The 14,241-nt window shown below is 42.5% G+C and overlaps 2 protein-coding genes across 2 annotated transcripts in view; one reads left to right on the top strand and one right to left on the bottom strand.

Moving 5' to 3' along the window:
- TMEM116 (transmembrane protein 116) overlaps nucleotides 1-14,241 on the top strand; it is a 181,490-nt gene that overhangs the window by 140,990 nt on the left and 26,259 nt on the right. The window lies entirely within an intron of this gene.
- LOC118356286 (disintegrin and metalloproteinase domain-containing protein 1a-like) lies at nucleotides 4,020-7,682 on the bottom strand. Its single transcript, XM_035724017.1, has one exon. It carries the CDS (start codon nucleotides 6,734-6,736, stop codon nucleotides 4,286-4,288), a length of 2,451 nt encoding a protein of 816 aa, XP_035579910.1. The 5' UTR covers nucleotides 6,737-7,682; the 3' UTR covers nucleotides 4,020-4,285.

Raw genomic sequence — 14,241 nt, 5'->3', positions numbered from 1 at the left:
AAAGGTATGTTGGAGCAGTTTCAAGAGCCTTCCCAGAGCTGTGAGGGTTGAACCAAGTAAGGAGAGGGAAGATAAGATCATTTGGTGGGATCAAAAACCCAGAGTGGGAAGTGGCCACGTCATGTAGTGAGGACACAGGTCCTTTCCTGTCAGACAAACTGATATGAGGAATGAGGACATGCTTGTTTTCAAAAGTCATAGGAGACAATGGCTGGAAGCAGACCGGAGAACCTAGTGGTCAGAGTCCTTTAATGCCACACCAAGTTTACATCTTCTGCTCTGGATAATGAGAGAGCAGTGGATGTTCCTGAACTCCAGACTGTGGTGACAAGATCAGTGTCTGGAGAACCTTGGGAAGGTCATTAGAGAGCCCGATTAGTAGTTTCCAGCAGTAAAATGGGCATTGGTTTGCAAACACTTGTTCAGTCATGATTCCACCTCTGATGATTCCTTTGTAAATATTTAGAAAATAGTTTTCTTTTTTTTTTTTTAAAGATTTTATTTATTTATTTGAGAGAGAGAGAATGAGAGATAGAGAGCACGAGAGGGAAGAGGGTCAGAGGGAGAAGCAGACTCCCCGCCGAGCAGGGAGCCCGATGTGGGACTCGATCCTGGGACTCCAGGATCATGACCCGAGCTGAAGGCAGTCGCTTAACCAACTGAGCCACCCAGGCGCCCTAGAAAATAGTTTTCTAACTGTGAGAAGAGTCACCATGGCTTTGTCCTTCACAAACTAATCCATGGCCTTCATTATCCTCATATATTTCATTACAGCATGACCTGCTTAGGTAAGACTGCCATGATTTTATTAAATAACAAAGGTGGTATTGGACCTTTCTTCCCCCTTATTCTTCCCTGGTCCAAAAAGTTTTACAGCTTAATGTCCAGAAGCAGGGGGAATATTAATTTTAAAGGGTCAGCATTTTGCAAACATTCTTGGAGGAAGTCTGCTCTTGGTTTTGAGAAAACATTTCAGTGAGCATGTTTGCCCAAAGGAAACACCACAATTCTGTTCTGAAGTTAAGTTTGTAAACACTGGAAGTTTTTATTTTAATTTTTAATACAGTGTCAAGAAATTTTGCAGACTAGTGCAAAACTTTAGTTAGTGCAGAATTGCATCCCTGCAAGGTTGATAATGTCACCCGTGTTTAATGTAAATCTTTTATTTTTCCTTCAACTGAGCCCCAGAGGGGAGGTTGGTGTCTTGGCTCCAAGTTTTGAGGATATTCCAAAGTACTCCTACATGGACAAGGAAAGATGTCAGGTTGGGGACGTCCAAGGAAAGAGAGGACCTATCCAAGTCTCCCAGAGAGGGGCATGACCTTTGGACTCCAAGAACATTAATATTGGCCACTCCCAAATGCTTTCTTTTCCACATTGTAGTTTCCCTTTGTTCCCTCTAAGTCTGGATAAAAGTCTAGAGCCTGGACTTGGCTGTGCTTTGGGAAAGTAAGGAAAGGGCCTGGGTCTCCACCAGCCTTAGGGAGCAGAGAGAGCACAACAGCCACTCCGGGAAGCGGGGTAAAGGATGGCAAGGAGTCATTGTCAGAATCTGTTGGGGTTGCAACTGGCTGGGTCATGAGTGACTACCCACATAGATCATTGGAACGTGTAAGCAAGCACACCTCAGAATCCCCCAAATATAAGAGGGGGGAAGGAATCAGGTGAAAGAGTGTTTTGTAGAAGCAATCACACGAATTCAGAACGCTGAACCTCGAACCCAACTTACCCTACCTCCCTCTTTTGCGCACATTAAAATTGGTCCCCTCCCTTCCATAGCATATGCTAAAGAACTCAACCAGTTCCTGGGACTTGGGGTTTCCACACATTTTAAGATTTACTTGACAGTTTATGAGTACGTCCAATTTTCTATCACTTTTTCAGAGGAAGTTCAATCAAATAGCCTGTCCTGACCTTTGTTTACTGCCTTCAACTTTGTCTTGCAATCATAAGGACAACAACTAAAAATTAAAAATAAGTCTATTCTAAACTTCCAACTTGCATATTTGCTAAATTTTTATGAATTTTGTTGTCAAATATTTTGAAGTATTTGTTGTTTTAAAGATTTTATTTACTTACTTGAGAGAGAGCATGAGTGTGGGGAGGTGTGGCAGGGAGGGGAAGAGGGAGAGGGAGAAGCAGACTCCCCACTGAGCAGGGAGTCTGACACTGGGCTCTATCTCAGGACCCCGAGATCATGACCTGAGCCAAAGGCAGACGCTTAACTGACTCAGCCACCCAGGCACCCCTTTTGTGAAGTTTTAAATAAGTTTTATTTTTAAAACCTATTTATTGGTTGATTCCCAATTATCTATCTGACTTTTGGTCTTTAAAGAATGCCATTAAATTAGCTAAGCATAATTACCCCCTACCTAAATTATGATTCCCTTATACTTGAGAAGCTAGTAAAACTATGTGATGCTTTTTAGCTTTTAGCATAATCACCATCACATGTGCAGTTAGGAAGGTCATCCCTCCTGTTCTCCACTGAAGTGCTTCTCAGCAGAAATCCTCCACATCTTTTTCAAAAGTCTCTAATCACAAGTTTACATGCAGAGGCCTTCACTTACCCAGTTTTACCTTTATCATCACAGCTCTCAGCTGACTACCATCTAATTGTTTCTTTTCACCATGCATCCTGACCTTCTGGCATAAAACACTTTGAGATTTGGTTACCAGTAAATCTCATGACCTGGAATCTTACATAACTGAAGTCCTGAGTTTGGATTTTGCCCTGAAGTTTAGTTTTGTTCCAGCAAAAGTAATTAATACAAGCTTCTTAAAGGCAGAAGTCAGGTCTTATTGTTCTTTTTTTCTGTTCTCTTCTGTTCATGTAGGTCAGGCAGTTAGGAGAGGGACTCAGCAAATATATCGTTAGGGACTGATGCTCAGGAACTTCCTGAGACGCAGAACACTCAACCTGTAACAACACTGCACCCGAGCAAGGTTTTGGCAAGTGACATCCATAGAAATTACCTTCCTATTTTAAGGTTGGCTCTTGTTAAGTCCTTCACTTGGCCAATATTTACTGAGCAGCCACAATGAGCTGGGACCTCAGAGCTGAATAAGATAAACCTGCCATTCCATGATGTCAGGATGTAATAGGGGCAAAGGCACTTTCATCAGTAATGACTACACTGTGTGTCAAGTTCATGATAGCAGTAAGGCATCCATCTGTAAGGCTTTTGTTTCGTTAGAGTCACTGAGGAGGAAGCCGTTATTTGGGCACTTAAAGGACATATTGATTATCTTTCTGGTCACTTTTTTTTTACTGAAGGAAGGGCTCATGAGGCAGTGGGGAATGTAGATTCAATCATACCTTGGGCAGGACAAAGGTTACTAGCTCTAGAGCAGAACTCTTTGGGGTCTGTTTCCTCATGTAGAAGATGGGAGATCTCATAGGACAGATGGGAGAATAAAATTAAGACAACGAACGTAAAGTGTTTACCGCAGCATCTTGTTCCAAATGGGTCATGTTATTATATAGGTACTTGTGCTGTCTTTATAATTACGCTCCAAAGCTCTGGTACTTTGGACAGTCCCTCAACAGTATATTAACTTAATAAAGAATTGAGAGTTAAATAGAATCAACTAAGTAGAAAATAGAAGAAAGTAAAATGAGCACTAGTCCACGTCTTGGCCAGGTTGCCCACCCCGGCCCTTTCACACTGAACCAGGGTGATCATACCACCCTGAATTAAATGGAGCCCCTTCAAGAGAACTGCAAAATGGAAGGAGAGCCGGGTAATAGGCCACATAAAGCCTAAAGTGATACTTGTTTGAAAACAGATATTTACTTTTTAATTTAAAATCTTTTCATTTCATGGATACACTTCACAGAGCAATTAGAACAACAAACATAGACACAATTTTCCTAACATAATGTGTAAATTTAAGTGGGGTGAAAAACCTGGACCCCCATAGATATACGTACATAGAATTCTGTACATCCAACAAAGTAGATGAAAGATGACATTTCCTAAAAGGTAACTCAAAATTGGACCTACTAAGACAAGATATTAAGCTGAATGTTTCATGAGAAAAGTTTATTTTTTTGGTGATAAGGAAAATATTATTTTTATAAATGATTTTAGTATGTATACATAATCAATGACTACACTGAAGAAGAAAAGCTCTCCTTCCACAGTTGCACATTTCTACAGACCGCAGAGTCCCTGTTAGGGCCACTGCTGCCATGATCATGCACTCCGTGTTTCCTCCACAGAACCTCTGTTCCACTCAGTGTTTCGGGTATTTGCTACATTAGACTTCTTCTTGTCACTACTCATTTCTTTCCCTCTACTTCTTCGTCCACTCTGCCTACTTCCTTTCCTTGCACAGCTTCTTCTTCAGTTTCTTCTAGAGCCTCTTGTGAGCACTGTGATATCTCCTTTCCAGCTCCAACACTGGCACCAATAATCAGACTTAAAAATAATGCTACAAGAAATAAGGGAAATATGTACACTATCTTGCCAAGCCTTTTGCTTTCATCCTGTTTCTCACCACCTCTGCCAGAATTACCACGATCAAAACTAAGACTTCTCCTTTCATATTCACTTGGATTTCCATCATCTGGCTTGCCTGGGGGACCACTGTCCACACTACCCCCATTTCCTGGAAGTTTACAGTCAGGGGGGGCATAGCCCTCCTCACAATGGCAGTGCCTTAAATCGTTGCAAACGCCTCTCCCATTACACATTTCTTTTGGTTCACAGTCATACTTGAGCACAGCATGATCAATGCAGGAGTAATTCACGCAGACTTTGTGTGGGGCACAAAGGGTGCCAGTGTCCACATCTCCGTCATCAGGGATATCAGTAATGTTATAGACATCCATGCTCCAGCACCAGTCATCTTTGTGAGCTACCTGAATCAGAGTATGGTGGGGTTTGATTGGTGGTACCTGTGTAATATTTGTACATACAAGTTTCCCACAAAATATATTCTCATCAAAACACTTAACATATCTTGGGACAGAAGCAGTAGGACAGCCACAGTTGCCAAACCGGGTCCCTTTGGTGTTCATAGAAATATAACAGTCTTCTGGGGCAGACATTGCATGGGCCCCATATAGATCCATGCACTGAATATCAGGGTTCTTACACCGGCCCATGAAACAATAGTGAATTATATCACACGATGTACCATCTTGCTTATAGTGGTCTCTGGGGCATTCTCTAGAAGTACCATCACAATACTCTGGGAGGTCACACTCTCCAAAAGCAGAACGACACATGAAGCCCTTATGTCTCAACTGGCAATTAAAACAGCATAGTCCATCACTACACTGTGCATGCTCCTTCAGCCTACATGTTTGGTCACAGCATGGGTTATTACCACAGTCAGGTCCACAGTCACACTCCTCATTGTAGTCCAACACACCATTCCCACACGTGGCTTGCCTATGCAGGCGACCTTTGGGCCGAGGCTTGTTAAATAGGCAGGCCCCTTTGTGTTCCCGCAGGAACTGATAGAAGTGGTCAGAGCTGCAGTTGCTGAAGCCACTGTCTTTAGTGATATTTTCATGCATGAGGCAAAAGCGTTTATCTTTACAAATGCAGGCCGAGTGGTCGTGCTGAATACCCAAGTTGTGCCCAAGCTCATGGACCATGAGCGCTGCAAACAGGAGGACATCTTCATGATGGAAGGCTTCAACAGCTGCTGCAAAGCCTCTTGAACAGGCACCATTGAGAAATGCCTGTCCCACGTCCTCTTCAGGATGATGTCCCACGATCATGTGGGCAACATCGTGCTTCACACGATGGAGGAGCTGCTCCTGTCTCCAGCTATTGAAATTCCTGAGTGTAACTCGCAAGTCCGCTGGGACTTCTATGAGGTCCCCCTCGGTCCAAATCTCCATTCCAGCCAGCACCACCTCGGTGTTTATTTCCCGACTGAAGATGTTGGCCAGAGCAGTGATGTCCATTACTCTCTGGACTGTCTCATTGACGTTACTGCCCCACATTTGGAACCGCTGGTTGTTGACCACGACAAACATCTCCACATACTTGGTGTGTGACCAAAAGGAGGACAGTGCCTGTAGACTTCGAGGCTTCCTGCTCCCTTGTTGCCGGCTGGTGGACACCACTTGGCTGCCTTTGGAGGTGACACTACAGGAGACTCGAGCTTGGTGTGCCATGGTGTACAGTACATGTTCAAACCGTTTTGAAGTGTCCATGGGCTCAATGCCATAGGGTTTCCCCTCCTTAATCAGGATGCCCCTGAGGCCTGAACAGGTGTTGAGGGAAACAAAAGAACCTGGGACTCCTTCTATGTAGCCTTCATAGTGACAGTCATGCGAGATGAAAGGCGTTTCTTGCCCCAGGACACCATTGTGGTAGCTGAAGACTGGGAAGTTATTCACAAAATAGTCTCCCTTCACCTTCAGGTGAATCACCTGTTTCTGGCCCTGCATTAATAGCATATAGGATGCCTTTTCCCCTGGGTCTTCCCTTCCCTTGACTGTCAGACCCTTGGGGATGACTGTTTCATAAGAAGAGTAATATACAGATCCAGGGTCACAGTACAAGCTTGGCAGGAAAATCAGTACCAAGACCAGCATGATCCCCAGCCTGACACACGGAGGTCCTGGCACTACTGGTGCCCGCCTCGGGGACACTTGGGGAGCCCAAGTCTGAAGCACTCTGCCAGCCTCATAGGTAACCACTTGGTATTTCTGTAGAGAAGACAAGGAGGAGGCAGAGTGTCTCAAAGGAGCTGCCACTGACGTGGCCATCGTGAATCGGTCGACGGTGTGTGGCCTCTGTCCATCAGCAGCAGCTCTCCCTGACACAGAGACCCTCAGGCATTAGCTCCAGATCTATGCTGGCTGCATAAAGGGTGGCAACTGCCTGGCTGTGAGAGGCATAGCCTCTGGCTGTGGCCTTTCCAGTCTTTCTGATCTGTTATCCTTCAGATAGCGTCCTTTCTATGTGACTTCCTTCCACAGCATCAGCTTCAGTGTTCCTTGGCTAAGGGCCTTTTGGCATGATGGACTGATGTAATCATGAAGGACTGCAAACGCTAAAAGGCAAGACCCTACCTTGAGAGTGGAAACAAAACCTCCATGCCTTCTCAACTGTGCCACACGGAATGCCCCACCCCCACCCCTCCTGTCGTCCGTTGCTTGGCTAACTCCAAGTGTTCCAGGCCAGGGGGCTTAGACATCTTCGGAGGGCACACTCTGTTGCTCACTTCCCCTCCTTTGAAACTCTTGCTCTGTAACACATGGACATCATAACTCAGATTGTTCTTTATCCCTGGATGGCATTATAGTGATACGCACATCTCACGGGCCAGTCTGTTAGATAAGGCAAATGGCCACAAGATAGACCCAAGTGGGCTGGTGACTCATGGGGCCAGGGTCAATACCCCTGTTTTAACATCATCAAAGTTCGTTTTCCCAAGTTCTGTTTATAAAACTGCCCAAACGTGTGTAGGGGCTGCCAATAGAGCGGCCTCCTCTTAGGCGTGAGTATCATGGGCACGTTGGTGGGTGAGTCCAGGCCCACACCCTTCTCAGGATATCCCTGACATACTGGTATGCTAAGATTATGCCTGTTGTAAACTAGGTATCCTAAAAGTCTCTCCTGTGTTAGAATACGGCCTCCATGTGTTCGGTGACCACTTCTGTCTGTTCCTCTTTATACCCTCAGGTCTAGAAGAGTGCTTGTCCAAGAGTAGATGAACAAGAATTATTTATCAAGTGAATAAATGACTCCCAGGTTATGAGTCCTGTGATGTCTCATCTGTTGTGTGTTGTTTGTACTTGCTCGATGCCTGCCCTGAATGGCTAAAAATGTCTTCAGGAAAACCCATAACCATGCTGACTAATGGCACATTTGTGATCTCAATATGTACCTCTTCTTACATTTAACCTTTAGCCAGCAGTTCACTCTCATGATTTCTTCCGGCCCCACCTTTGGCTGAGAAAAATAGAAGCAATCCAAAGAGTACTTCCACATGTAGGTGCCAGGTGAGCCCACGTGTATCTAGATTTTCCTCCTACTATAGTGGATAAGTTGTCCATGCTCCAATCTAAGGCCAGTCCCTCTGCTTGTATGCGGAGTCTCCTTCCCTTTCAATTTCTCGTGGACTTTGTTTGCTTTTCCAGTTGTCCCTTCTCCCTTTTCCATCTTAAACATCTGTTTGTCCATTAGATCCAGTCTCATTATATGCTGTAATATCTCACCTTTATGAAACCGTCCTTCTCAGCCCGTATCATTCTCCAGTCGCATCCAGTTTCTCTTCTCTGTTTCATAATGAAACCCTTTGAAAGAGTGTATAAACATTCTTGTTCCAGTTTGCATCACTACTTTTTTCTTTTCTGAAATGTTTAACTTTGAATCACAGCACAAACACATTACATGCATAAAACAGAAATTTATTTTACACTGAATTATTAAAAAGAGGGAAGCTGAGCCAGGCACAAAAGGACAAATATTTTTATTTATTTTTTTAAATTTTTTATTTACACGCAATTTAACAAATGGTGTATTATTAGTTTCAGAGGTAGAATTTAGGGATCCATCAGTTGCATATAACACCCAGTGCTCATCCCATCAAGCACCTTCCTTAGTGGCCATCACCCAGTTACCCCATCCCCCCACCTACCTCCGCTCCAGCAACCGTCAGTTTGATTCCGATGGTTAAGTCTCTTATGGTTTTGTCTCCCTCTCTGTTTCCATCTTATTTTATTTTTCCTTCCCGTCCTCTGTGTTTATCTGTTTTGTTTCTTCGATTCCACATATGAGTGAAATCATATGATATTTGTCTTTCTTTGTCTTCTTTCACTTAGCATAATACCCTCTAGTTCTATCCAAGTCATTGCAAATGGCAGGATTTCATTCTTTCTGATGGCTGAGTAATATTCCATTCTGTATCTCACATCTTCTTTATCCATTCGTCTGTTGATGGACATCTGGGCTCTTTCCATACTTACCATACTTCGGTCATGGACATCGGTGCTATAAACATTGGCGTGCATGTGCCCCTTGAGATCACTACGTTTGTATCCTTTGGATAAATACCTAGTAGTGCAATTGCTGGGTCATAGGGTAGCTCTGTGTTTAACTTTTTGAGGAAGCTCCATACTGTTTTCCAGAGTGCCTGTACCAGTTTGCATTCCCACCAACAGTGTTAGAGGGTTCCCCTTTGTCCGCATCCTTGCCAACATCTGTTGTTTCCTGAGTTGTTAATTTTAGCCATTCTGACTGGTCTGAGGTGGTATCTCATTGTGGTTTTGATTTGTATTTCCCTGATGCTGAGTGATGTTGAGCCATTTTTCACATATCTGTTAGCCATTTGTATGTCTTCTTTGGAGAAATATCTACTCATGTCTTCTGCCCATTTGTTGACTAGATTTTTTTGTCTTTTGGGTGTTTGAGAAGTTCTTTATAGATTTTGGATACTAGCCCTTTATCTGATATGTCATTTGCAAATATCTTCTCCCATTCTGTAAGGTTGCCTTTTACTTTTGTCAACCATTTCCTTTGCTGTGCAAAACTTTTTATCTTGATGAAGTCCCAGTAGTTCATTTTGGCTTTTGTTTCCCTTGCCTTTGAAGGCGTGTCGGGCAAGAAGTTGCTGCAGCCGAGGTCAGAGAGGTTGCTGCCTGTGTTCCCCTCTAGGATTTTGATGGATTCCTGTCTCACATTTAGGTCTTTCATCCATTTTGAGTTTATTTTGTGTATGGTTTAAGAAAGAGGTCTGATTTCATTCTTCTGCAATGTGGCTGTCCGGTGTGAGTTATATATCGATAAAGCTATTGTTGAAAGTCAGTAAAGTCAATAAATGTTGAACCCTTGCAGCCCAGGAGTAAATCCCACTTGGTCATGGTGAATAATCCTTTTAATGTACTCTGAGATCCTATTAGCTAGGATCTTGGAGAGAATTTTTGCATCCCTGTTTGTCAGGGATATTGCTCTGTAATTCTCCTTTTTGGTGGGGTCTTTGTCTGGCTTTGGGATCAAGGTAATGCTGGCCTCATAGAATGAGTTTGGAAGTTTTCCTTCCATTTCAATTTTTTGAAACAGCTTCAGAAGAACAGGAATTAATTCTTCTTTAAATGTTTGGTAGAATTCCGCTGGGAGGCCATCTGGCCCTGGCTCTCGGTTTTTGATTACTGCTTCAATTTATTTGCTGGTTATGGGTCTGTTCACGTTTTCTAATTCTTTTTGTTTCCATTTTGGTAGTTGATATGTTTCTAGGAATGCATCCATTTCTTCCAGATTGCCTAATTTGTTGTCATACAATTGCTCATAATATTCTCTTGTAATTGTTTGTATTTCTTCAGTGTTGGTTGTGATCTCTCCTCTTTCCTTCATGATTTTATTTGGGTCCTTTCTCTTTTCTTTTTGATAAGTCTGGCTGGGGGTTTATTGATCTTATTAATTCTTTCAGGGAACCAGCTCCTAGTTTCCCTGTCATCTGTTCTACTGTTTTTGTTTTTGTCTTTTTAGTTTCTGTAGTAATTGATTTCTGCTCTAGTCCTTCTTATTGCTCTTCTCCTGCTGGATTTAGGCTTTATTTGCTGTTCCTTTCCCAGCTCCTTTAGGTGTAAGGTGAGGTTATATATTTGAGACTTTTCTTGTTTCTTGAGAAAGGCTTGTATCGGTATATACTTTGCTCTTAGGACTGCCTTTGGTGCATCCCAAAAGTTCTGAACTGTTGTGTTTTCGTTTTCATTTGTTTCCATGTATTTTTTTTAAATAGTTCTTTAATTTCCTGGTTGACCCATTCATTCTTTCGTAGGATGCTCTTTAACCTCCATGTATTTGTGTTCCTTCCAACTTTCCTCTTGTGATTACTTAATGCAAGTTTTAAAGCATTGTGGTCTGAAAACATGCATGGTATGATCTCAGTCTTTTTGTACCAGTTGAGACCTGACTTGTGACCCATTGTGTGATCTGTTCTGGAGAATGTTCCGTGTGCACTTGAGAAGAATGTGTATTCTGTTACTTTAGGATGAAATGCACTGAATATGTCTGTGAAGGCCATCTGGTGCAGTGTGTCACTCAAAGCCCTTGTTTCTTTGTTGATCTTCTGCTTAGATGATCTGTGCATTGCCGTGAGTAGGGTGTTAAAGTCCCCTGTGATTATTGTACTATTATCAATGTGTGTTTCTTTAATTTTGTTATTAATTGGTTTATATAGCAGGCTGCTCCCAAGTTAGGGGCATAAATATTTACAATTGTTGGATCCTCTTGTTGGATAGACCCTTTTATTATGATATAGTGTCCTTCTTCATCTCTTATTACAGCCTTTGGTTTAAAATCTACTTTGTCTGATGAAAAGATTGCTACTCCAGCTTTCTTTCGATGCCCGTTAGCATGAAAAATGGGTCTCTACCCCCTCACTTTCAATCTGGAGGTGCCTTTGGGTCTAAAATGAGTCTCTTGTAGACAGCATATCGATGGGTCTTGTTTTTTTTTTAATCCAGTCTGATACCGTGTGTCTGTTGATTGGAGCATTCAGTCCATTTACATTCAGAGTAATTATTGAAAGATACTAAGTGCCATTGTATTACCTGTAAAATCGCCATTTCTGTAGATTGTTCCTTCCTGATCTTTGTTACTTTTGGGCTCGTTCTTCACTCAGAGGATCCCCTTTACTATTTCTTTGCAGGGCTGGTTTAGTGTTCAGGATTTCCTTTAGTTTTTGTTTGTCCTGGAAACTCTTAATCTTGCCTTCTAGTCTGAATGACAGCCTTGCTGGATAAAGGGTTCTTGGCTGCATATTTTTCCCATTTAGCACATTGAATATATCATGCCAGTCCTTTCTGGCCTGCCAGGTCTCTGTGGACAGGTCTGCTGCCAGCCTTATGTTTCTACCCTTGTAGGTTACAGACCTCCTGTCCCGAGCTGCTTTCAGGATTTTCTCTTTATCTCGGAAATTTGCAAGCTTCACTATTGTATGTGGAGATCTTGACCTATTTTTATTGATTTTGAGGGGGTTTCTCTGTGCCTCCTGGACTTGAATGCTTCTTTTCTTCCCCAGATTAGGGAAGTGCTGAGCTATAATTTGTTCAAATAAACCTTCTGCACCCCACCCCCGTTCATCTTCTGGGACCCCCTATTATTCGAATATTAATTCACCATATGGTATCACTGATTTCTCAAAGTCTCCCTTCATCATCCAGTAGTTGTTTTTCTCTCTCTTTCTCAGCTTCCTTGTTTTCCATCATTGTGTCTTATCTATCACTGACTCTCTATTCTGCCTCATTTATCCAAGCTGTTAGAGCCTCCATTTTTTTACTGCATCTCAGTAATAGCATTTTTAATTTTCACTTGATTAGATTTTGGCTCTTTTATTTCTACAGTAATGGATTCTCTAGTGTCTTCTAAGCTTTTTTTCAAGCATATTTTTTATAATTGTTTTGAATTCTAGTTGTGACATCTTACTTATATCCATATTGATTAAATCCCTGCCAGTGAGTAGTACTTCCTCCTGTTCGTTCTTTTGCGGTGAGTTTCTCCATCTCATCATCATGTCCAGAAAAGAATAGAAGAAAGAGAGAAAAGACGAAAATAACAACAACACCACCAGAAAAATACAAACAAAGCTCACCAGAAGTAAACAGAAACAAACAAAAATAAGAAGAAGTCAATCAAGAAGTAAAACAGAACAAAACAATAAACTAGATCCTGAGTGTATTTTGGTTTGTTTGTTAAAAGAAACTAGATCTCAAAAATAGGAAAAAAAGAAAAACTTACGTAAATATATATATATACACATATATATATATAGTGTGTGTGTGTGTATCTCAGTGTGTACATATAGATCTCAAAATAGGAAAGAATGAAAAACTTTTATATATAAATATATATTTCTATATAAATGTATATATAACATATAAGTATAAAATATATATGTTATAATAATATATGTAACATATATAATAAAAATACAATAAAATACAATGGAAGGAAATAAAAATAAAGTATACATGAAACATTTTAATAAGAACAAAAAAGGAATTAAAAAAATAAGAAAATACCTGAAAAAAATAAAACTGAAAGACTAAAGAATAATGATTTAAAAAAAATAACCGTGATTGCTATATACTGTTTTTCCCAAAAGCTGAAGTTTTGCAGTTCCCTATGATTGGTAAATGTGGTGCTAGCCAGTTGTTCCAGCTGGTCTTCTGGGGGAGGGGTCTGTTGCGGTGATTCTCAGGTGTCCTTGCTTGGTGGTATTGGACTCCTGTTACCAGGGGGCAGGGCTCAGCGCAAGCAGCTCCAGATTGCGCTTTGTTGCGTACTGTTTTGTTCTCTGAAGGTTTTCAGCACTGACGGGGTGGGGGGTATGGAAATGGCGGTGCCCCGATCTCTAGCCCCCCACCCCCCACTCTTCAGGGAGCCCTCACAGAAATGCAGTGAATCACTCTTGTCTCCCTGGTTTCCGACCAACCTCTTTGTTCACGTGGCCTGTGACCGAGCATTTTTATCTCAGGCACCCCACCCAATTTTGAGTCTCCAAACTTTACAGACTCCTGTGGTGCAGACCCATGCCATTCCCTCCGGGGGAGGGAGAGGGGGGGTCTCCCTGTGCTTCTGCCTTTTGCTGGCCCCTGCCCAGAGAGCGGTCAGGTCATGCGAGCATGCAGCAATTCAGTTTATGGCAACACGGAGCAGAAAGCTGGCTCCTAGGCTTGCTGTTTTCAGCCCACTTCCCGGCTCGGATGCCTGGAAACTCTGCCGCACTGCGGCACCCCCCCACCCCGTTCTTCTAGTGACCCTGGGGATCCTGGGGCCACGCTGTCCGCTGTCCGACGTGGGAGTCCACCCCGCTTCTTCGCCACCTGAGCATCTTTAAGCCAGGGACGTTCCCCCACTGTAGCAGAACTCTAAAGATTCCGATTTTGTGCTCCCTTGCTTGTAATACTTTGAGGTAGCCTCCTTTAGCAAGCTCCCTCCCCTCTGCCCTCTCTACCTATATATTGCCCCGGATTCACATCTCCACACCTCCTACCTTCCAAAAAGTGGTCACTTTTCTATTTGTAGAATCGCAGCAATTCTTTTCTCAGACCTCCGATTGATTTTGCAGGTGTTCAGAATTTGATAATTATCTAGCTGAATTCCAGGGACCAGATGAAATTAGGGTCCCCTACTCCTCTGCCATCTTAACTCCTCCTCTGTGATTTCATTTTGATGAGGTTCCTCAAAAAGTCAAGTCCACAGAGAGAGAAAAAGTAGAATAGAGTTGACCAGGAGCTGAGGAAAAGAGTAACGGGGAGTTATT

The sequence above is a fragment of the Zalophus californianus genome, chromosome 14 (genome assembly GCF_009762305.2).
Source record: "Zalophus californianus isolate mZalCal1 chromosome 14, mZalCal1.pri.v2, whole genome shotgun sequence".
NCBI lineage: Eukaryota > Metazoa > Chordata > Mammalia > Carnivora > Otariidae > Zalophus > Zalophus californianus.
Note: the sequence above shows the minus strand (reverse complement) of the source record. Positions and strands in the feature narration are given on the sequence as shown.

Coding starts and splice junctions, on each gene's coding strand:
- LOC118356286 (XM_035724017.1), bottom strand. CDS start 6,736: ATGGCCACGTCAGTGGCAGCTCCTTTGAGACACTCTGCCTCCTCCTTG.